Source organism: Lotus japonicus, chromosome 1, assembly GCF_012489685.1.
Source record: "Lotus japonicus ecotype B-129 chromosome 1, LjGifu_v1.2".
Lineage (NCBI taxonomy): Eukaryota > Viridiplantae > Streptophyta > Magnoliopsida > Fabales > Fabaceae > Lotus > Lotus japonicus.
The window spans coordinates 91,617,292-91,641,835 of NC_080041.1; the positions used below are offsets into that span (position 1 = coordinate 91,617,292).

Consider the following 24,544-nt stretch of genomic DNA (forward strand, 5'->3'; position numbering starts at 1 on the left):
TCAAGCTCGACTGCCCTATCGTTACCGCCAACGTTGTGGAATAAGCTGTGGAAAGCGGTAGCTGCTCCTAGGTGTTGTGAAACCGCTTGGCTCGCGTGTTTGGATCTCCTTCCGTTCCGCTCGACTCTCTTCAGGCGAGGAGTGGTGACTGATCCCTTATGCCCACGGTGCTTGGAGGAGGAGGAAACTGCCCATCATGCACTCTTTTGGTGTCCGCAAGTTCGACCCATCTGGTTTGTGTCTCCGTTGGGACTTCGTTTTGATGAGGATGTCACTGTACAGAATTTCTTTACAGGTTTCCTTGCTGCAGCTGACACAGAGGCTATTGGGGTTTGTTTTACTGTCCTCTATGCAATATGGCAGACCCGCAATGAACTTCTTTTCTCGGGGAAACTTTCATCTTTGGAGCTGGTCTTGCATCGGGCTCTATGGCTTCGTCCAACGTTTGGCTGTGCAGCAACCTCCAACCCGGCCCCAGCGGGAGCAACCTTCCTCTTGGAGCAGACCGCCAACTGGCATCTTCAAGTTAAACTTCGACGCTTCTCTGTTGAGCTCACATGAAGCTGGTTTCGGGTTTGTCGCTAGGAATAAGGATGGGGAGATTTTAGCTTCTGCAACATCAACAATGGATCCTATTCTTTCTTCGGTTCTAGCAGAAGCTTTAGCCATGCGATGGGCTTTGGGTCTAGCCAAGGAGTTGGGGTTCCGACGCATTTGGCTTGAGATAGACTACTTGGTGCTCTATAACTATTGGGGTCATCGAGAACGGGGGTTTTCTCATTTAGAGACAGTTGTTGGTGACTGTCGTTTATTACTTTGTAATTTTGATATTTTTGAATTTAAGTTTGTTCATAGAACTGACAACTCTGTTGCAGACGCTTTGGCGAAATTAGCTTTCCGTTTGGGATATATGGTTTGGATTGAAGAGGCTCCTTTAGAGGTTTCCTCTCAAATCCAACATGGTGTACTTGCCTTTGAGGCTTCTTCTTGATTGAATGAAACCCACTTTAAAAAAAATGCAGACATTGTGAGAATGAGAATAAGTCACTCTAGACATGAAGTCAACATACTTTTTATTACATTCTCTCTTTACAAAAGGCACAAAAACCTTTAAAAAGACACTAGAGCTAAGTCCACAGTCCTCCAAATAGTGTGGAAAAAATGTAATCACAAGAATAAAAGAGCATAAATAAATTTTTATAAATATTTTTTTAGAGCAAATATGTGTAGACTTTTTTTTTGTCAATGATTCATGATTCATTCAACGAGTTGCCTAACAACACTTACAACAGATTCTTCATACATCGAATGAAAGAAAATTAGGTCGTAACCCAAACCAACTTACAAGACAGTTCAATAACACTTAAGGTCACGACTCATTAGAACATCTAAACAGAGTTAGAACTAAGGGAGATTAAAATCAAACTACTTGCAAGACACACCCAAAGAAATTAGGCCCATAACACTAAGCCCATAAGAAAGTGGGTCAGCCAGACCTAAGTCTTCGGGTCTCCAAATCCTAGCCAGCCTCAGGAACGGGGCGGTAAGGGGAATGACGGCGGTTCCAAAGCAAAGCTCCAAATACATGATCTGCTGTGAGGGTTCTCATGTTATTGGGCTTTTTCATTTTCGTGAAACCGACCGTTAGGGTTAAGCAAGCGGGTCGGATATTCTGGTCCATTAGCGCGCGTACCTTTTCTCACTCACTGTCTCTAAAATTAGAATAAGATATAGATTTTCAAATTCAAACCATATTGTTATACGGTGGTTCGCCGCTGCTGTTGCGTTTTCTCCGACGATCATGGACGATCAACCCCCACCGCAACCGCCACGTGACGACGGCGAAGACGACGACGATTCTAAGTACGAATTGTTGATCGACAAGGTTAACAAACTCATCGACAACCAACCCTCTCAACCCTAAACCCACCGTTCTCCACGCCATTCTCCATTCTCCGTATCTGGACGAGACTGCTCAATCTTCCTCCGGTTACAATGCCCGTGCTGGCCATACCATTGCAGCTTTAATCAGGGTAGGTATTTTAATGATTCTTGTTGTTTTTAGGGTTTAGCTTTTCCTTAAGCTAATTTATAAGCTAATTTATTGGTGTTGACATGGTAACTTGCTTGTGCTTAGGAAAATGATGATTTCTTTGAGTTAATATCTTCAAAGTTTCTCACTGAAACTAGATACTCCACTTCAGTTAAAGCTGCAGCTGCCAGACTTAACTGTTGCCTCACTTTGATTGTAAGATTTTATTTCCATCATCTACACCAACTTGCTTTTATTGATTTTTGTTTGTTTTTTACACCATCCACTATGTTATGTCCTATCAATCTGATCAAAGTGTAAATGGGCAGTATCCTGATGTTTTTGAAGAATCGGCCGCTGTCGGAAGCATGATAAATTGGCTGATGGATGACAATCTTAGATTTTCTGGTGAAGAGCAAAATCAGATAAGACGAGGCATCAGATTCTGAAATGCTGAAAACCTATTCCACTGCACTCCTTGCTGTGTGTTTGACTGGGTATGCTATGCTGTTAAATCGATAGGCTGCTTTTTAGGCTTCTTATCCAAATTTTGGCTTAATTGTGTTTTTCTGATTTAAATTTTAGCTCTCATTTCTATTTTTATTAATTTCGGAACAATCTCAGAGGAGGTCAAGTACAAGTAGTGGGAGATGTTTTGACATCTGGCTTGTCAGCTAAGCTTATGCGCTATCTTCGCTTACGTGTGCTGGGTGAGACGAGTGGCAGCCAGATAGATACTAGTCATTTAACAAAAAGTAGACATTCATCTGGGGATATTTCAGTAAGAGGTAAAGATGATGGTCGCAGTAGGTTTCGCCAGCAGCTCCTGGAATCGAGTCACTTGGATGATGATGCAAGGGTGATTGATGAGAGGTCTTTAGATGACCTAACACTTGATAGGGGTCAGGATAGAAGCATTAGTGGACAAACTTGTCAAGAAATTTCATGGATAGATGGTGAACCACCTTATTGGCTCAATGAAGGGGCTGATATCTGCGAGGTAGATTCTGATGGGGAAGAAAGATGGCACTGTAGAGATATATGTGATGGAAGGATAAAATATGGTGAACAGGAAGACGATGCTAGAGATGAATCTTCAAGGCGGCGTGCAGACCGTGGATGGGGAAGATTCAGAGGGAAAGGAACGGTCAATGATGGGACGGTAGAAAGTGAACTAGTTTTGTCACCTCCTGGTTCTGGTAGTCGATTAGGACAGGGGCACAGTGTTAGAGATAGGAGCATAGTAAGGAATGCTGATGTTCGGAGGGTTCCTGATTCTAAGAAGACTCTTGCCAGGAACACTTCTGAGGATTCAGTTTTCGAAAGAAACGATAATGATGAGTGTTTCCAAGCATGCCATATTGGAAGCAAAGATATTTCTGATCTTGTATGGAAAGCAGTCCAAGCTGCTGAAGCTGAAGCCAGATCAGCCAATGCACCTGAAGGAGCTGTCAAAGCAGCTTCTGATGCTGCTGCTGACCTAGTTAAAACTGCAGCTTCAGAGGTATGCTGGGGAGGGGGGGGGGGGGGCTCTTTCATTTATGTTCCAAGACCACTAGTTATACTTTGTCAATGTGTGTATCATTACTTCATATTTTATACTCAGTACTGATATGCTAAAGTAAGCTATCTCATGTGTAAATTCAGGAATATAAACCACTAATGATGAAGAAGCAGCTGTTTTGGCTGCTTCGAGAGCTGCATCAACTGTTATTGATGCTTCATCTGCAGTGGAAGTTTCTAGGTATGTCATTACGAGCTTCGTCTGAGGCTTGAGTCTTACATGGACACTTGCATTGTAGTTCCTTTAGCCCTGGTACTAATGCTTTTCTTGGGTTGGTGACAGGAACTCTGTCAGCATCAATAGTGAGGCAGAGAATGGAAGTGGCCGAGAAACAGAATCTAGTGAGGATGTTGAAGATTACTTCATCCCAGACATTCAATCACTTGCAAAATTGAGGGAAAAATATTGCATTCAGTGCCTTGGGTTACTTGGGAAATTGATAGGTATTCAGAGAAAGATGAAGAATGAACAGAAGGAAACTTGTATTATTTACTAGGATTCTGGTGAAATCACCAAGAATCAGTGTAGAAACAGTACAGAAAGAAAGGAAATAACAGTGATAGCAGAAGCAAATTCGAGAGTGCTTCAATTCTCTCCTAGTCCAAGATTAATCCAATTCTAGCCTACCCTCTCTCTCTCTCTTCCTTTGGTGTTTATACACACCACCTGGCCTGATTCTCTGCAAAGGGAATCTGCCAGCTCACAATTAGTTACCCTACTCTCCTAAGGTAGTGGGACTAATGTTTATCCCCACTTTACCCCTACGCTTGTAAACCTTAGAGTAATCCTTGCTCTTACTAGAGATAAGGTTCCTATCATCACTCCCCCCTGGGAAAAACACCTTGTCCTCAAGGTGGAATGTTGGGAACTGGTTCTGGAACTGCTGCAGTGACTCCCAGGAATTCTCAAAATCAGGGAGGTTCTTCCAACTGACTAAGAGTTCAGTTTCCCCAAAGGGGTTAAGTCTGGAGTCCAGAACAGCTGCTGGCTCGACTTGTAGCTCCCACTCTTCAGATAAACAATGGGGTAAAGGTTGCACCTGAACTGTAGGAGCCAAGGATTTCTTCAATAGAGATATGTGGAAGACTGGATGAATCAAACACCCTTCTGGTAGCTGCAATTTGTAGGCCACAGGGCTGATCTTGCCAACCACTTCAAATGGGCCATAATACCTAGGACTGAGTTTTTGATTGGTTCTTTTAGCTAGGGTCTGGAGTTTGTAGGGCTGTATCTTCAGATAGACTTGATCCCCTAATTCAAACTGGACATTCCTTCTATGCTTATTGGCTTGTTGCTTCATTAGATTCTGAGCTTGTGCCAAGTTTGCTTTCAGCTCCTTTAGCATGTTGTTCCTTTCAGCAGTTAATCTGGTAACCTCTGCTACTGCTGTGGAGGTCACATCACCTCTAACTATAGCAGGAGGGTCCTGGCCATAAAGAGCCTTGTAAGGAGTAGATTTGAGTGAAGAGTGGTAATTGGTATTGTACCAATACTCAGCCCATCCTAACCACTTAGACCACAGCTTCGGTTTACTCCCTGTGAGACACCTCAAATAAGTTTCCACACACCTGTTGACCACTTCAGTCTGACCATCTGTTTGTGGATGGTAGGCTGTGCTATATTTTAATTTGGTTCCTGCTAGCTTGAAGAGTTCTGACCAGAATGAGCTTAGGAACACACTATCCCTATCTGACACAATAGTTTTAGGAAAGCCGTGTAACCTGACCACCTCTTGAGTGAAACTTTCTGCCACAGTTTTGGCAGAATAAGGGTGTGACAGGGCTATGAAGTGGGCAAACTTGGTGAGTCTGTCAACCACCACTAGTATGGTATCCTTTCCCATGGACCTAGGTAGGCCACCTATAAAATCCATGCTAATATCTGCCCAGATTTGTGAAGGAATAGGCAAGGGTTGAAGTAGGCCTGCAGGACTTAGAGCTTGGTACTTGTTCCTCTGGCATACCTCACAACTCTGGACATAATGCTGAATTTCTGACCTCATATTTTCCCAGTAAAATAGAGAAGAAATTCTCTTCATGGTTCTGAAATTGCCAGCATGCCCTCCCACTGCAGAATTGTGAAATTCTTCTAATATCTTAGGTATCCTTGAGGATGTTTTGGGAATCACCATTCTGCCCTTAAAGTATAAGAGTCCCTTTCTATACTCAAAGTCTCCTCGTGACTCTGGATTAGTGAGTAGAGTTTGGATAATAGTGCTGTACTTGGCATCTTGGAGTAATTCTTCCTCTAACCCTTCCCACTCTTGGCACTGTGCAGTAGATAGAGCAGAAAAGTTAAATTTCCTGGATAGAGCATCAGCAACCTTGTTCTCTATCCCAGGTTTATATTTAATTGTGAAATTGTATCCCATCAACTTGGTGATCCACTTCTGTTGATCCTCACCCATTATCCTCTGTTCAGTCAAGTATTTGAGGCTCTTTTGGTCTGTGTGTATCACAAAGCTCCTACCTAATAGATAGGGTCTCCACTTCTGTACAGCTATCACAATGGCCATTAGTTCCCTTTCATATACAGACTTGTTCTGATTCCTATCAGAGAGAACCTTACTCATGTAAGCTACTGGCCTTCCTTCTTGCATCAGTACAGCCCCAATGCCCTTGCCTGATGCATCAGCCTCTATCACAAATTGTTTGTCAAAATTTGGAGCTGCCAGTACAGGTAAGGTAGTCATGGCCACCTTCAGCTTCTCAAATGCTTCAGTGGCTGCTTGGTCCCACTTGAAGTTATCCTTTTTCAAGAGTTGAGTAAGAGGTAGTGCTATCTTGCTGTATCCCCTGACAAATTTTCTGTAATAACCTGTCAGTCCAAGAAATCCCCTAAGACTTTTCAAATCCTTAGGTGTGGGCCAATCAATCATGTCTTTGATTTTGCTTGGATCTGCAGCTACTCCTTGACCAGAAATTATGTGGCCTAGATATCCTAATTGTTTCTTCCCAAAGGAGCATTTCTTCTGATTTACTACTAGCTGGTTTTCCTTGAGCAGTTGCAAGACTTGTCTCAAATGCTCTTTATGTGCTTCTTTATCTTGGCTATAGATGAGAATGTCATCGAAGAAGACAAGGGCAAACCTCCTTAAGTATGGCTTGAGCACCTGATTCATTAAAGCTTGGAAGGTGGATGGTGCATTGGTTAGCCCGAAGGGACCACATACTCATAATGGCCCTCGTGTGTCCTGAATGCAGTTTTAGGAATGTCTTGGTCTTGCATCCTTACTTGGTGATATCCAGACTTAAGGTCCAGCTTGGAGAATACTTGAGCTGTTCCCAACTCATCAAGTAGCTCCTCAATAACAGGGATTGGGAATTTGTTTGGGATTGTCATTTTGTTCAGAGCCCTATAATCTACACAGAACCTCCAGCCCCCATCCTTTTTCTTCACCAAAATTACAGGGCTGCTATAGGGACTATTGCTAGTTCTGATGACTCCAGAATTCAGCATGTCTTTTACCAATTTCTCTATCTCATTCTTTTGATAATAAGGGCATCTGTAAGGCCTGATATTAGGGATGGTAGCCCCTTCTTTTAAGGTTATAGCATGGTCACAATCCCTTCTTGGTGGCAGTCCTTGAGACCCCTGAAAAACCTCTGGGAATTCTGCTAGAATGGCAGCCATGTCATCTGAGATTCCCTGCTCATCTTCTGTATCCATTAGTGGATTTTCACATGTCACATAGAACCCTTCTCCCTTGTTTTGCAAGGCTTTGCATAAAGCCTTCAGTGAAGTTTGAGTACAGCTTAAAGAGGGGTCCCCTCTTAGCATCATTTTCTGTCCTTCAACCTGCCATTGCAAGGTTAATTCTCTGAAATTTGCCTTTATATCCCCTAGACTGGATAACCATTCCATGCCCAATACTAAATCTGTTCCACCCAATTCCAGGACATAGAATTGTTGGGTCAAACTCAACCCTTGCACTAGCAATTGTAGGTCCTTGCAAACCCCCTGATTCTGAATCTTATCTCCATTACCAATCTCCACTTCATAGGTCACAGTCTCGGTGATGGGTAACATCATCTCTTTGACCAGTCCCTGTGATATGAAATTACTTGTGGCACCACAGTCTATGAGTATGAGGATTGACCTTGCTTTTTCCCTCTGACCCAGTTGACCTCGTAGCTTGAAGGATCTACTGGTGATGATGCCTTCCTTGCTCTTGAGGGATAAGAGTAAGGTTTTGTGTTCTACAGCAAGTTCAGATTCTGCTTCAAAGAATTGTCCATCTTCTTCTTCTTCCTCTTCATCTACCGTCTCCATCAACACGAATTGGTAGTGCTTCATTTTGCATACATGCTCCCTGTTCCATTTTTCTCCACACTTGAAGCATAGGCCCTTCCTGCTACGATCCTGGAGCTCGGATTGAGACAACCTCTGGCCCCCCGTCCACTTCTTCTCTTGTCCCTTATTCTCCCCTGTTTTAGCTTCAGTAGAGCTTTTATCTGCACTTGCTTTCTCTGCAGTTGTAGATCCTGCAATTTGGCTCTTCCACTTGTTTCCATCTATCCAAGTCTGATGTGCTTTGCTCGAGGATACTCCTTTTTCCTTCCATCCTCGCTTGTCCTCATCTCCGCCCTTGCTGTTGCGCATAGCCAGATTTTTCTCTTCCAATAACAGCGCGCGGTCCATGATCTCCTCCAGTTTTCCAGATCTGTACAACTTCAGCTCGGCCCTGATTTCTTCCTTGAGGCCATTAAGGAAGATTCCCTTGATGATATCTCGGTCAGTGTGACGCAGCGGTGCTGCGACCATCTCGAATCGTTCACGGTACTCCATCACGCTTCCGGATTGTTTGATGCTCAATAATGGTCCAAACGGGTTCTGCACTAACCCGGGTTGGAACCTTCGAACCAGAGCCTCCTTGAATGCTTCCCAAGTGCGTTCCGGGGTCTGTTCTTCCCACCATTGGAACCAGTTCAGAGCACGTTCCTCCATGGCTACCACCAGGAGTCGCACTTTCTCAGTATCGTCGACTTCGTTGAGTCGGAAGAATCGCTCGACCCGAACAATCCACCCGTAAGCATCATCCCCATTGAACACAGGGAGATCGATCTTCCTTCCAGTGCGAATATGCCTCCTCGGGGAAGCATCCTCGTGTCGCAGCGAAACAGATCGGGAGCTACGAGAGTCATCGCCGGAGTTCGACGAGTGCTGACTTCCCGAGCGGTGACGGCGACGGGGCGTTCTAGATCTGCCCCTGCTCCGGTGTCGCGTCTGTTGGAGCATCAGCTGTCGGAGCTCGTCGACAACAGTCATCATCTCAGAGACGTTCTTCTCAACGCTCTCCATACGGTTCTCCATTTGTGCGCGGGTGAAGGTCATACAAAGCTCCCTTTGGATCGGGAGCTCTGATACCAATGATAGGTATTCAGAGAAAGATGAAGAATGAACAGAAGGAAACTTGTATTATTTACTAGGATTCTGGTGAAATCACCAAGAATCAGTGTAGAAACAGTACAGAAAGAAAGGAAATAACAGTGATAGCAGAAGCAAATTCGAGAGTGCTTCAATTCTCTCCTAGTCCAAGATTAATCCAATTCTAGCCTACCCTCTCTCTCTCTCTTCCTTTGGTGTTTATACACACCACCTGGCCTGATTCTCTGCAAAGGGAATCTGCCAGCTCACAATTAGTTACCCTACTCTCCTAAGGTAGTGGGACTAATGTTTATCCCCACTTTACCCCTACGCTTGTAAACCTTAGAGTAATCCTTGCTCTTACTAGAGATAAGGTTCCTATCAGAAATATGTAGAAATTCTTGGCCCTGTGTTGCATGAGAATCCGGTTGATGTGTGCCTTGCACTTCTGCAGCAGAATTCTAAGAATGAGGAAGCATCCAAAGTTGCTTTACTGTTGCCTGATATCATGAAGCTAATCTGTGCTTTGGCAGTACATAGGAAATTTGCTGAGTTATATGTGAAATGTGGGGGAATGAAAAGTTGCTAGCTGTCCCTAGAATGACTCAAACTTTTGTTGGCCTTTCTTCTTGTCTATTTACTATTGGTTCTCTTCAGGTATTCATGTTATTTAATAGTCAAAAGTATGGTGTGATATGAAGAATAGTGTTTCTACCAACCTCTGTCTACACCTTCCTTTTTATTAATATTTGTACAATGTCATTACATTTTTTCTGAATCTAGATGATTATTTCAGGGGTTAATGGAAAAGGTTTGTGCGCTTCCATCTGATGTTGTTTATCATGTGGTTGAGTTGACTCTCCAACTCCTCGAGTGCAATCAAGATCAAGCCCGGAAGAATGCCACACACTTCTTTGCTGCTGCATTTGTTTTCAGAGCAGTTATTGATGCTTTTGATTCTCAGGATGGCTTACAGAAATTGCTGGGCCTTCTAAATAATGCTGCATCTGCAGAAGCGCTGGCATCATCTGAGGAGCAGGTAGCCTACACTTGTGACGCTTTGCGGCAATATTTCAGAGCACATCTCCTCTTATTATTGGATTCCATTCGTCCCAACAAAAGCAATCGTAGTGCTGCTACAAATGTTCCAAGTATAAGGGCAGTGTACAAACCACTCGACATTAGTAACGAGGCAATCAATGCAGTATTCCAACAATTACAGAAAGATCGGAAGCTAGGCCCTGCATTTGTGAAAACACGTTGGCCAGCAGTTGAGAAGTTTGTGTCATATAATGGACATACTACTATGTTGGAATTGTGTCAGGTATGAAATATCTAGTTTGTGCATCCCCTGTATCTTCGAATTTATTTATTTCACTCACTTTGTTGTTTGTAGGCCCCACCTGTGGATGATTTGCATCAGTATGCATTGGGTATTCTGCACATTGTTACATTGGTACCTAGCAGTCGTAAGATGATTGTAAATACAACACTAAGCAATAACCGTGCTGGGATAGCTGTAATTTTGGATGCAGCAAATATTCGTAATCGCGTGGACCCTGAGGTAAGTGTCTTGTGGTATCAATTGCAGTGATCATTGCCCTAATTTCCACTGGGAGTAAAGGACCTAGATTTTTACATACTGATTATGCCAATATATGTTCCCTTACTTTTATTACCAAATACTTCTTCATTTCAGATAATTCAACTGGCGTTAAATGTTTTAGTCTACCTTGTTTGCCCGCCTCCTTCAATCAGCAATAGACCATCTGGAGTTACGCAAGGTCAGCTGTTTGTGTCTTCCCAAACCTCAAATGGTCCACCCTCAGAGACTAGAGATAGAAATGCTGAACGTAATACAATTGATCGAGTTGTTCATGTCACCAGCCAGATTGATCCTAGGGAGAGGAATGGGGACTCCAGTGCTGGCAGTGCTGTAGTACTTAGTGCACAATCTGTTAATAATACTCCACAAACGCCTGTTCCTGCTGCAAGCTCAGGTTTGGTTGGTGATCGAAGAATATCTCTGGGTGCGGGAGCGGATTCTGCTGGCCTTGCTGCGCCACTAGAACAAGGATATCATCAAGCAAGAGAGGCTGTCCGCTCTAATGAAGGTATAATGGTTCTTCTGCACCTCCTCCAACCACATATAGATTCATCTCTTGCTTCTCTGGACTGCCTTCGCGCTCTAGCGTGTCGAGTCTTGCTTGGCTTAGCCAGAGATGATACTATTGCCCACATATTGACTAAGCTTCAGGTGTGAAATCATCACTTCGTCAATCCCAGTCATACTGAAAATTTCAAGTACAGATAGTAAACTATTTTTGAAATTTAATTTCTTGATGTTGTGTGTGTTCTAGGTTGGGAAAAAGCTGTCAGAACTGATTCAAGATTCAGGTAGCTCGACACTTGGAACCGAGCAGGGTAGGTGGCAAGCTGAACTTTCCCAGGCTGCAATTGAGCTAATTGGGGTATGCATCTCCACTATTTAGTGAAGCTGAATTTTATAATCCAGCATATCATGTTTTTGTTTGAGTAAACTTGTCCTTGAATTGTGCTGTTCGCTTCACTATTTGTCATGTGCATTTATTTAATTTACTCTGATTTCAATATTTTTCTCTTCTCTTTATGGTGCAGTTGCTTAGATACATACTTTATATTCCACTGTGTCTTGACTGCTGGCAACGAAATTGTAGGGCTGTGAATATCAGTTTCTTACAGATGAGTCTAATGTCTAATAAATCCAACCGTGCTACTAATTAGAATCTCAGTTTTTAAAATTTTGGATTTGTGCCTTAAATGATCTGGTAAAGAGTAGAATACTTGTCCAAGTCTTCACTTCTCATGTTAAAAAGAAGGCTGTAAAATAAGGCTTAATGCTATTTGCTACTATATTAGGACATGGAACAAAACCTTGGATGGAATTGAACGTGACTAATGGTTTTGGTTGCCAATTACCATGCACAATTTTGTATCTGGCTATAAGTTAGCTAGAATAATATCATATCATGACTCATGAGGTGCTTTTTATATTTTCTTGTTTTCGTTTCGATTGCATTGTGTTGTAAGTTTGGTTAACGTATTATCAATATGTATTGTATAGTAATTTAGTTCACTCTAGAGCCTGTTTGTTTAGGCTTTAAAAGGTAATTTTATTATGCAAAAATTGTTTAGACTTTAGACCTTTTTTTCCCAGAAGATATATAGCTAAAACCAACTTTTTATGATTAAGTTCTCAATTTTTTCCTTTACAAAATTTTGATAATAGGAAATGAATTGAAAATAATGTTTTACATATTTTTAATTTAAAGTGAAACAAAAAATAGAAACATGAAACTTTTTCTCAAGCCATAAGTAAGTTACTTTCTGAAAATCAAGATTTTTAGGTGCCAATCATGTTAAATATCAATCATGTTTAATGTCTGATAATCCAGTATTCTTGTTAAAACTAAAATACACATAATATCTGTGCTTTATGAAGTCTGTTGTTGATACTTATGCTGAGATTGTATTTGTAGATTGTGACTAATTTAGGGGGTGCAAGTACATTAGCTGCTACAGATGCAGCTATTCCTACGTTGAGGCGCATAGAAGGAGAAGCTATAGCTGCTGCTACTCCTATTACATACCATCCAAGGTATCCAGTCTTCTTGAAAAAAAAATTACTACCCTGTCTTCACAGAGGCACACCTCCTGATTGCTGATGGCATTTTGTGTGTTGTTTTTCTTATTCAGGGAACTCTTGCTCCTGATTCATGAATACCTACAGGCATCTGGATTTGAACAAATTGCTTCTGCACTGCTTAAACAGGCTCAGTTGACTCGTTTGCCATCATTGATTGCCCCATCTTCTCTTGCACAACAACCCCTCGCACAGGAAGCTTCTTCAACACCAATTCAGTGGCCCTCTGGTCGTACTCCTTCTGGATTTCTCACTCGTACTCCTTCTGGATTTCTCACTAGCAAATTAAAGTTTAAAGCGAAGGATGAGGATTCCAGCTTGAAAAGTGATGCTATCTCTTCAAAGAGAAGATCAGTGACTTTCTCATCATCTTTTGGTTCACATTCAAAACACCAACCTGATGACTCTCAGCAGCCATCAGTCAGAAAATGGTCAAGTACTGGGAAAGAGTCTTCAGAAACTAGTATAATAGGGACTCCATCTGAATCTTCGGTGAAACATAACATTGATGCTGGATCTCAGTATAAGACTCCAATTATCTTGCCATCAAAACGTAAGTTATCTGATTTGAAGGATATACCAATGTTTTCATCATCTGGAAAGCAACTTAATGTTGGGGATCAAGGACTTCGCTCTCCTGTTTGTTCAAGTGTTGTTCGTAAAAGCAGTCTGCAGATTGATGCTGTTGGGACATCATCATGATTATTCCTTAATCCACTTCAGCCCTTCCGATTCAATGCTGCTTTGGAATGGCGTGTTATGGGATCGCCGGGTCTCTGAGCCTGCTGGCAATGAGGTATGTGGAATCTTGCATCTGTAAACAATAGACTTTTAGAGTTGTGGGGAGATTACCTTTAATTGGCTGCAAATGAGAAAGTGATAGATACTAGTACTGCATATAAAATACATTATAAATGCTAATGAGCCTCCATCGAAGTGGATTAAACAAAGTTTAAAATTTATTGTTCATCCATGAAGTGGCTGACTTGGAAATTCTGGAAGAAGGATTTTGTGATTTATGCCCCAAATTCTAGGATTGCTGAGTTGAGCTCCACGACATCATTATAACGAGCATATTATTGAGTTATAAATTGTACATATCTCTTCTGTCTACAAGGTGGTATTTCTGACCTTCGTTTTTGTTTGCAAAAAAATTTGTTTTTAAACCAGGTTATTATAAACTCTGAAGTTTGGGATCTGCGCAAGTTCAGACTTCTACGCATTGTTCCTTCATTAGATAAAACAACAATAACATTCAATGCACGGGTTGATGTAATGTATGCGATCTTAAGGAGAAATCTTGAGGTTGTGATGTCGGCATTCGACACACGCCGTGTCAAGCACCCACTTTTTGCAGCTTTCCGCACAGTGGATGCAATTAATTATTCGGACATTGCTACTGCCCCTGTTGATCGCTGTGTTCTTGATTTTGCAACTGAGCCAACAGATTCATTTGTTGGGCTGATAACCATGGATGATCAAGATGAGATGTATGCATCAGCCAGAGTATATGAAATCGGTCGTCGGAGGCCAACTGATGATGATTCTGATCCTGATGATGCTGAAAGTGAAGAAGATGATGATGATGGAGATCCTCTTTTAGGCCCTGGTTTTGGCAGAGAAAGCGACAGTGATGGTGATGACATGAGCAATGATGATGACGATGACGATGATAGTGCAAGTGACATAGATGATGAAGATGCAGATTTCATTTCAGACGATGTAGACTTTGACGGAGAAACAGGCTTATTAGACATTGTGGGAGAAGGTGATGAGGATGATGATGATACTCAAGAACTTGAGTCTGTAAGTAGTGACGAAGAGGAATTTGAGGATAATGACTTTGGTTATTAATTTGAGAGACTGTAATTACTTTTTGAGTAAAATACACTCACCCCCCTCAAGGTTTGTAAGAATGACACTCCACCCCATTCTTTTTTTAAATCTATACTCCACTCCATTTTTTATAAAGGCAAAATTTAGTGACGAAAACAAATTCGTCACTAATAAAAAATAATTACTAATTAGTTAAAATTTAAATAAGTTTAATGCATATACACTATCATACATTAATTTATGAAAATAATTTTACTGAATTAAATTTAAAAAAACAATCCACTCTGTCTGTTAAGTCCACGTCCCATCTGTCTCCAAATCATATTTCTCACCACAAACGGTCACCACCAAGCCTTTGCTCCCTTTAACACGACGGTCACTGTCCCAGAATGTGAAACCCCATGGCACCACCATGCATCAAAGTTTTGTTGCGACCTGAACCACAGAACGTGAATCGCACATTCCCAAAGCTACCTGTTCAACTACTTCTTGTGAACTTCACCCCCTTTAAGTTGCGAGCGAACGCTCTGTTGGTTTAAGATGTCGTTGGATTTTGTTAAAAGCGGTGCTCCACCGCATCGTTGGGTTCTAATAACCTCCGATCCACTTCATATTTCTTAATTTTGTTTCTCTATTTTCTTCACCCATTTGTCTTGCTTTTTGGGTATACAATCCAATTTTCAAAATTTGAGGTATAAATAGATTATTTTGATTAAAATTGAATTATTACCAAATATGAAAACACAAGCATGTTTCCCTATGTTCGAGATATGGTTTGTAAACCGGTCGGGTGTGCTATTGCAGAATTTGCATTGTGAATTTATGGAGGAAGACCGCGATTGAGAGAATGAGGAGGACTGTGATGTTTTCATTTTTAAATTTGTTGGATTATATTGAAAATATTTTTTGAAATTATTGATTAACAATTTAAATAATAACTAATTATTAATGAAGAATATTTTTCGTCACTAAATTTGCATCTATATAAAATGGGGTGGGGTGTAGATTTTAGACAAGAATGGGGTGGAGTGTAATTCTAACAAACCTTGAGAAGGGTGAGTGTACTTTACTCTTACTTTTTCTTTCCTCATTATATTCATTTCTGGGCCAAAGTTCTATTTTAGGCTCAAAATTTTGCTGTAATTTTTCACATTTACGCCTTCTGAGAACTTTTGGTATAAAGTCAAGAAGTGCAATTGTATATATTGTTAGAAAACCGCCATTCCCATCAAGTTGATGATATGACAAATTTTGCCAAGTAGAAAAATGTGAAAAACTCCTAAACAGGCTCTGCACTCTGCAGCATCTAAACTTTAATTTTGTGTGATCTAAGAATTATGCTGATATAAAAAGTACGCACTTGTAATTTGACCCCCAAAGAAAAACTTTGTACGTGACATTTTGCGTATAATCCCCCCAAAACTATGCAAGCAAACAATAAAAGGAATTTGAACAAGGATCGTTCAGTTCTTGAGATAATTCTGAACAAGGAAGCAAAAGGAAAAATATCTAGGTACAACACGAGTCAATTATTGCCTATCTTCAAGCTCTATGAAAGGAATTTGAAATCCTCCACATAAAAGCAGATGAATATGTAAATATGAAGGTGAGTGGTGAGGAGAGGGTTGTCTCGTTGTAGTTAATTAAACTGCATGGTAGTTTTCTTATGAAAAGGTAACCTATGCACACACAAAAGAAAAAGAAAAATAGATAAATGAAAGGTCTCGCGTCGTGGCTTTAATTCATCAAGATTATGGATTAATATATAATGTCAAATTAAGTATTGGGATTGTGTTAATTAAAAATAATAATTAACTAATGGAAACAATATCTTCTTAAATCATATTTTGGACTCTAGAACCCGTGATCAGAGACGGTGATTTATTCGGCCTAAAACCTGATACAAAGATTGATTGATCTGTGCTCATGTGATTTTCTAATGGAAAAAAGAGTTCAGTTCATCTTATGGTGTGGCAAATTGGAGGCCAAGGGTAAGAAATTGAAATCTCTTTTCCTACAGTGCCATGTGAATTTATCATTATCTTCCTTTTTAGAGGCACAAGGGATGCCAATTTTTTTCACCTGAGTGCGTGCAACCAAAAACCAAATTTAATTACAAGTTGCAAGTTAAACAGTCAATTTTAACTGACTAAAAACACTACATGTAGTTATCCTGGAATAATTCAGCATACATGAAAATTAATGAGTAGGAAAACAAGTAACTTCAGAATCTGCACTTGCAGATGTTGAAATTACAACCGAGCAACATACGAGTTTGCTTGGGTTACATATCTAACCCATCGGTATGGATTATGTGCTTTTGACTTCTTTGCTATTTGCAAGTACTTCACCTGCACCAACAAATTGCATCTTAGAACTATGTAAAAATAGATGGTACAAAAGAAAAACAATTTGCAATCACAGAGATGAAAGTTGAATCTATAATCTCCACTGATAATGTGAAAAAACTATCAATTTTAGTACCATTAACTCAATCTTTAAGAAAACAAAGGTAAGATCTGGCACATTTTACAATTAAGAAACACAAAATGTGAAAACAGGCTATAAACTTAATTTAACAAATGTAAAAGAAAATGTAGCTTCAAAAAAATCCTCAGTACTTTACCTGAAGCCTTGAAGCATTGTACATAGGTATAGTGAAAGTCATGCTAAGAGGCCCTGCTTCTTTCATGATGTTTCCTGTGTTTATTACAAACACGTTAATTCAACATTTCATTTCAAAGAATAATACCGTTAGACATTCAGCCAAAACAGAACTATCGGCATTGTACCATGAAACTCATGTGAAAGTGTCAGTTTTGCTCGTAAAGTATGTTCAGAACCACCAACAACCTGTAAGATGACCGACCAGACATTATTTTCATCCATATTAGTAATACTCATACTGGCCTCAAATACCTAACAGAAGAATCCTTTATGAACATAAAATAAATTGGTGTTTTAAAATATATTGATAGTTGATGGAAAAACAAAAGATCAATATTACCTTTTTTATGCCCCATTCCAGTCTTTTATTTGTTTCCTTAAAATCAGTTGTGTGACCAACTGCTCCAGGTTCTAACTCAAAATTAACACTGAAAAATTGAAAATTAATATACCAACAAGATAGCAAGTAAGCATATAAGAAGGATGATACTTTAACAATGCTTAATGAATGGGCCTTTTGGCCTGGTCTGTCAAACCAAACAAACACATGTAAAATTAAAACAAGGCAGAACATTTAGTTCCAGAATCCGCACACTACATTTGTATCAAGAAGAACAAATCAGCCTCTGATGCATACCATTCCTAGTTCCTTTCGTTATTTAGTTCTTTTTCTTCCACACAACCAGTCACATGTGACTTGTGAGGCAGTGATCAGCATACTGCAGTCAGCACAAATGCTAGAAAGCACTCTTGTTTCTTTTCTATTTCCATTTTGCACGTTGAATGTTTCAAGTTCTGGTTTATGATTGAAGAAATTCATTATTAGGAATTAAATTTCTATCCTGAACGCGGAGTTGAGGGAATACTGGGTGCTGGAAAAGCAAAAAGGCTTGAAAAGGCTTATGTGTTAGAATATGGTGAAATTGACTGCTGTTACTGTTTTGTTTAAATATCTTATTTTTTTCACAATCTCTTCTTTTGCAGTTTATGTCCATCCATTCCACTGATGGCAAGAAAGCAAGCATAACATGAAGGGAAACTTGTCAGCCAGTGATTTTCCGATTTTGTCCAATTACTGAAATCTACTTTCTGCTTGATGTGGTTCAGGTTGCAAGAATGGAACAAACTTTTGCTGCTCATTCAGAGGTTAAACCAAATTTTCTAAAATCCTTATTTATTAAAATAATAATTGCTAATGCTATACAAAATTATTAGATATGTCATCTGCCATTACTTTAATTTAAAAAAAAAAAGGAAAATATGATGAAATTTTCTTTCTATCTTTGAAGGTGGGTTGAACTAATGAAGGTTATGTTTTTTGACCCACCTATATATGGGGTCTAGGAGCTTAAATCCTTACCATTTATCAAATAGACCAACTGGCTTGTTAGCAAGCTCAGCATTGACAGTTATACACTAAATCATTTCTATAATTTTATCAACTATGACTAAATTCGTAAGTACAATAATCAGGAAGAAAATTTAAGTACCGAGCCGTAGATGTTGGTAGTGGCATCTGTACAAGAACTGTATTAGCATTGATGCTTGAGTTGAATTCAGCACGTATTTTAATGGTCACTTCAGCCTACGAAAATATAACAAATTGTCAGAACGTAATAAGCAACAAGAAGACATAGAAAATTGAAGGGGGGAGTCGAAACCACCTTGAGGGGTCCTGTTTCTTCAATCAATGCATTAATACGAAAGGGTGGCTTAAATGGTTGAGTCATACGATAATTCATGACAGGAAATTCCCCATCTGGTGGTACCTGTTAAAAAATGGCAGAATAATTAATTAGTCAAGGGATTCGAGTATAGCATACTATTTTTTTACTCTACATAGTTGAGCTAATGTACTACGCACTCACCAATGATAAAGTTCGGTCAACATCAAAACTATCAAGGTGTACAGACTCATGGAAGTTGCAATCATCTAAAATCACGGCACCTGAACCTCTATAATCTGTTAAAGATGATAGAATGAGATCAGGTAAATATATAGAAAAAACTGATGAGGTCCATAGGGATACAAAAATCAACTAGTCAATAACACAAGTTTCTTCAAGAAAATTATCCATCCATCAATGAATTAATCAACACTTAAACAACTAAACCCAACTAAAAATATTCCCCTCCAGACACTAAACAATATAAAAAAAATCAATATGCCAATAACTTACATATATGATAGAGCAAGAGAATTATAACAAAGAAGTAAACTACATAGTGCTTGATAGCCGAAAATATATGTCAAACAACCCGAAAAATGGACATGGTAACAAAACAATACATATATTTTTTAACAATTCAACTTGTTCCTCCTACCACTTGTTCCTAAATTGACCTACCAAATGTTCCCATATTGAACAAAATATAACATAGATTGACCTACCACTTGTTCCTATACTCAGGTCCTCATTGAGAGCAAGTCGAATCTCTGGGTTACCAGTAAGATAACTCTTCATTTGAATGGTGCCATCTATCTCACTAGTAAGTATAAATCCCTGTTTCCAACAACGAATTCATATAAAAATGCTTCAAAATTAAGCAGCAGTATAAAGGGAAGAAAGACATCATTCATAACAGATAACACAAAGTTAACATATAAGAAAAAAAGAGAACAAGCTACTCACACTAGAGTTGAATGTAACACTTATTTTCTCAATTACATCAACAAAGATCTCTTCCCTCTTCTTACCACCAGATTCATTAGCAAAAACAGATTTTGTAATAGCTGTACCTGGCATTCGTTTGGTCCCTTGCTGCAAATATGAGTTTAACAAGTAAATATAACCATGTTTGACAACGAAAATATGCCTTGACAAAGTAATTGACCATTTCACTCTACAAATAGTTACCATAAAAATGGAAGCAGGACCCATGGGAGGAAGCCGCGCAGCATCAATCATAATTGGCTCATTGAAAACATATGACTTCAAAAGTTCAGTAGATGTTGTTTGCACATAACCAAAATCCTGGAACAAATCCACTTTATTACAACTAGATATGTAAACAGAATATACTGCAATCTGGGAAAATACAACAAAGTGAAAAAGTCATAAAATGGTATCGAAGGAAATAAACAGAATTCAGTTTTTTACAACTATCAATAGATATTTAAACCAAGTAACCAAATCAGGCTCAACTTTCCCTTTATTTTAAAGCATAACCCACATACCATGTTTAGATTAAAAATATGGAGCATTTATATAAAATATAAACTACAAAGATTTAGATTGAAATGGTCTACCATTGAATTTGATTAATGAAAGGACATTATAGCACTATTTGATCTATGCAGCCAAGCCAACCTCATCTAGTGAAAAAGAACTTTGGTTGTTATTGTTAAACTTTCTCATTTATAAATAAGTTCAACCAAGCTAGGAAGAATAGCAAATACTTACGATCATTTCATCCAGCAATTCATACACAAGCACAAAGTTCTTCCTAAAAGAATCCTCATTAAGAACACCAAGGTAATCCTTGATAACACGCGCGATTCGTTGCAAAAGCCCCAAAACAAGAGAAGGGGAGACATTGACTCTAGTTGTAGCAACAAATAACAACCCAGCAGCCTTCACATGGAAGTAGTTCACACCATCTACATTCTAATAAAAACATGGAGAGCACACATAAACAAAAAAACAATCAAGATCAAAACAATGAAAAATATCATGAATCTTATATAAATTATTCTGAAAATTAAAAATACAAAAAAGTTATCCAGATTTAGCATGCAGTATATGATGATGACTGAAATAGAAATACCTACAAAAACAGGAGGAGCATCTCCTTCAGCATCCTCTTTCCAGAACTTGACTTTTCGGAAGAATGTCTCAGCACTTCCTTTTTGCACTTCACCGCGATCTGCATTCAATCAGTGATGTTAGGGTTTGAATTTGAATGAATTGAAGTTGGAAATGTGAAAATGGATTTGATGGATTATGGAAAATGATGCTAAACTTACAGTCGCGGAAGACGATGTTGTCGCCTCTCTGAGAAAGCACGAAGAACTGAGAAATCATCATGTTTGGTTCTGCTTCTGCTTCAACTCAACTCAACTCATCGTCTTCTTCCCTCTTCACTTCACTGGTTTTGGTTTGTGTTGTGTCTGTGGAAAACGCTTCGCAACAAACGGGAGTTGGGTTTGGAGCCCCACCCCTTAGGCTTTGCACCCACTAAAACAGATACGGAATTTAAATTTCCGTATCAATACGGAAAATAAAATTCCGTATCTGTTTTAGTATATAATGAGTGGTTGAAAATGTGACACGCATGCTTAAATACAGTACGGAATTTTAAGTTCCGTATTCAATATGGAGAATACGGAACTTTAAATTCCGTATTTGATAAAGTGGGGTGCCAAGCCCCATAGGTGGGGTGCCAAACCCAACTCCCGCAACAAACGCAGTGTCGTTTTGCCACGCAGATGCTGCAGAATTTGGCAACGTTGTCGAATGACTCGTGTCGTTTTACCTTTTTTTTTTTTGTTATTCAAGTAATAAATAATTAGCCATGGGGTTTCACCTAACAATATTGACTTATTTGACTAAGGGACCACTATGTGGTGTTCTAAAGTTAGCACCACATTTGCTTCAATCAAACGTTAGTAAAAGGAATTTGATCTTTGATCATATGTAGGCGGGTTTGGTTTTCAGTTTGGAAGTTCATTTTGGGTATTGGAATTTGAGATTACACACTTCAACGCCTCAAATGTAAAAGAGGTTTTGGACCTCTGTTGAGTGAAAACACTTTCAAACTGAAAACTAAATAAACACATATAAGTCTGAGATCTATTTCTTTTAATTAACTAAATACGCACTTAACCGGTAATATATGATTGCAAGTTTGTTCGATTATTGTTTGATATATAGTTATGGTAGCTTTTATTTTATGTTTTTGTCGGACTAATTTGGTCAAATTATTGCAAGAGTGTTGATTTAGGTGGAATGATGAACTTTTAGGTGGTTTGAGGATGGTATCGTCATCTTCTATGTCCGAGAGGGGCCCCTACGAAGATACTATGTTGCATAAGTTGGAGGCTGGGGAGGAAGAAGGCATCTTAGGTTATGGCTGAAGTGAATATGAACCTACCTTTTAGGGATTTCCTTTTATATGAACGCATGGATTGAAGATACTGATGAAGTAATGAATGTCGAGTACGACTTCTAAACTAATTTTTGGATCCAGTGTGGCCCACGTCTATACCTGAGGCTAGTGTGAAACACTTTGATGAGATGCAATGAGGTTACACAAACCCCCTCTATCACTAGCTTCGATGTGAGCTTATGTAGCGACGAGGATGTTGTTTGCCAACAAAGGGGTGAGACTAACACAATCAGATGTGGGTGCGATTAGGAGGTAATGTATAACAGTCAGATAGCTCAAGTGGTAAGAGCTAGAGACATAAGGGTGGGGTGGGATAAAGGGTGAAGGGTCTAGGGTTCGAACTTTGAGGAGGACTAATTTACTAACATTACTAATAACTAACATTTGTCTAGGATCCCAAGAGTCATCGTTGGGAAAAGGTTTTGAGCGATCGAGTAATGGATTAGGAAGATCGATCGGATAGTCTGCCGAAACAATATTAACACAATTACATTTACAAAATAGACATTGTCACAATACATTTATATAATGATGAGGGTCTTTGTAATCATATGTCATGGTTGTCTATGAGTCCCGACCTTATCAATTGAACCTTTGTTTAGATTTCGGTGAGAAAATGTCAGTACATTTACTCAACACAATAACTGCATTATGTTGAATGAATATATATTAGAAATCTTGATCTCAATTTATGAAATACTAAGATAGCGTTTGGCCCAGCTTTTTTGCAGCTTTTAAGTTACTTTTAAGTTTAAGCTCAAAAAAAGATCTTTAAAAAAAGTGCTGAAGCTGTTTGTCAGTTTTCATTTTTTATAACTTAAAAGCTACTTTTAAGTTAAAATTGTTTGGCAAAACTAGTTTTGAAAGTATTAATTTTATTTTAAACTTATAAACTGAAAAATATATATAATCTAAGTTAAATAAAAATTCAAATGCAACTTAATCCTGTACAAAAAAATTACAATCACATCAAGATAAAATATTTGGCCAAAATATTTTGTAAAAAATATGGGTTCCATATAAAATCTCCAATAAATTATTGTACAGGTTACAAATCCATAAAAAAAATCCATGTCAATGGTTTCTACTTTGTTTATCAGGGACCATGTAGGATGTTCCGTCAAAAAAAAAGGGGACCATGTAAGATGTTTCAAAGAAAAAAGAAAAAGAAAGAAGCAACTCTACGATAAAGCTTCGCCTACGGCAGCGCCCCAATCTAAAAATCTCACAAACAAATAATCATCAATTTAAAGCTAACAATCAATTATCGATTCCCACGATTCCAAAATGCTGGAATATCCAAAACTCACGCTCCCCCTCTTCAATTTGTAACAGCACTCTCAACAGCTTATTAGAAAAAAGTTCTCTCATTTAACTTTTTCCTTAAAAGTTAATTTTTTGTATTTCTTTGTAAAAAAATAAGTTACTTATTATTTAAGATCTTTTTAAAAATTATGTTTGGCCTAACTTGAGCTTAAAAGTAACTTAAAAGTTAAAAAGAAGCTGGGTCAAACACTGCCTAAATGTGATTTTAAAACTGAAAATCAAACATAAACAGAGTAATAGATCGTGAGATGAAACTCACTATAAGGGTTAAAGTTTTTAGAGCTATTAAGATGCTTCTATTGGATTAGTTATTAATGTGATTTTCATAATTACAAACTTAATACTCATAAATTTAAAATATAAACATCAAATCAATAGGATCTTTCAAAAAAAATCAATAGGATCAAGTCTATCTATCTATCTATTTATATTCTATAATCTATCTATCTATCTATAATCTATACAAAAGAGAAGTTTTTGCAACCTTGAGGGTAAAATAGTAATTTAATAATTTATTACACTACATTGCAAATTTGACTATGGTTATTTTGGTAAAAATACACATTATTCTCCTAGATTCAATCACAGTCATCTGTTTCATAACAATATCATTGTCCTTTTGCATTCCCAAATGCATTAACTAAACTTTATTGTAAAAATCGATGCATTCATTTATAGGGTCCTAAGAACCTTTGAAGAGACCTTCAATATTCTTCCATTTTTTAAACTTTCAATCTTCTTCAAAGCTTAAACTATGGGTATAAATACCCATTTGCTCCATTCTTTTTTTTTTCCGGTTTTGTTATATGATTTCATAGGTTTGTTGCTTTATTGATTTGTATGTGCTTCTCTACGAATTTTCTTTTTTCCATTATTATATGCTTTTATTCTGTTTGGATTTTGAACCTTTTGTTCTCAAATTTCTGGAAATGCATATCGCTCTAAATCAGCCGTCTTCGAA

General features: G+C 38.7%; 2 protein-coding genes across 2 annotated transcripts; one reads left to right on the top strand and one right to left on the bottom strand.

The window, feature by feature from the left end:
• Nucleotides 1-1,877: 1,877 nt before the first annotated feature.
• On the top strand, nt 1,878-14,589 carry LOC130727759 (DDB1- and CUL4-associated factor homolog 1-like; the record flags this gene model as incomplete). The annotated part of the gene is given in 18 exon segments (XM_057578999.1): nt 1,878-2,033; nt 2,138-2,248; nt 2,362-2,459; nt 2,461-2,529; nt 2,657-3,536; nt 3,680-3,686; nt 3,689-3,776; nt 3,879-4,039; nt 9,359-9,538; nt 9,541-9,620; nt 9,760-10,287; nt 10,360-10,527; nt 10,663-11,220; nt 11,324-11,434; nt 12,482-12,600; nt 12,699-13,347; nt 13,349-13,441; nt 13,816-14,589. Coding segments are annotated over 18 exon segments (4,740 nt in total), but the record flags the coding sequence as incomplete, so codon positions are not given.
• A 1,983-nt stretch (nt 14,590-16,572) lies between these two features.
• Nucleotides 16,573-21,312, bottom strand: LOC130727760 (AP-4 complex subunit mu-like). Its single transcript, XM_057579000.1, has 13 exons — nt 21,116-21,312; nt 20,921-21,015; nt 20,553-20,756; nt 20,007-20,123; nt 19,782-19,910; nt 19,541-19,652; nt 19,017-19,111; nt 18,813-18,917; nt 18,639-18,733; nt 17,489-17,576; nt 17,274-17,334; nt 17,108-17,181; nt 16,573-16,832 (listed from the first exon to the last, which is right to left on the bottom strand). The coding sequence occupies exons 1-13, from the start codon at nt 21,174-21,176 to the stop codon at nt 16,734-16,736; spliced, it is 1,335 nt and encodes a 444-aa protein (XP_057434983.1). The 5' UTR covers nt 21,177-21,312; the 3' UTR covers nt 16,573-16,733.
• Nucleotides 21,313-24,544: the final 3,232 nt, after the last annotated feature.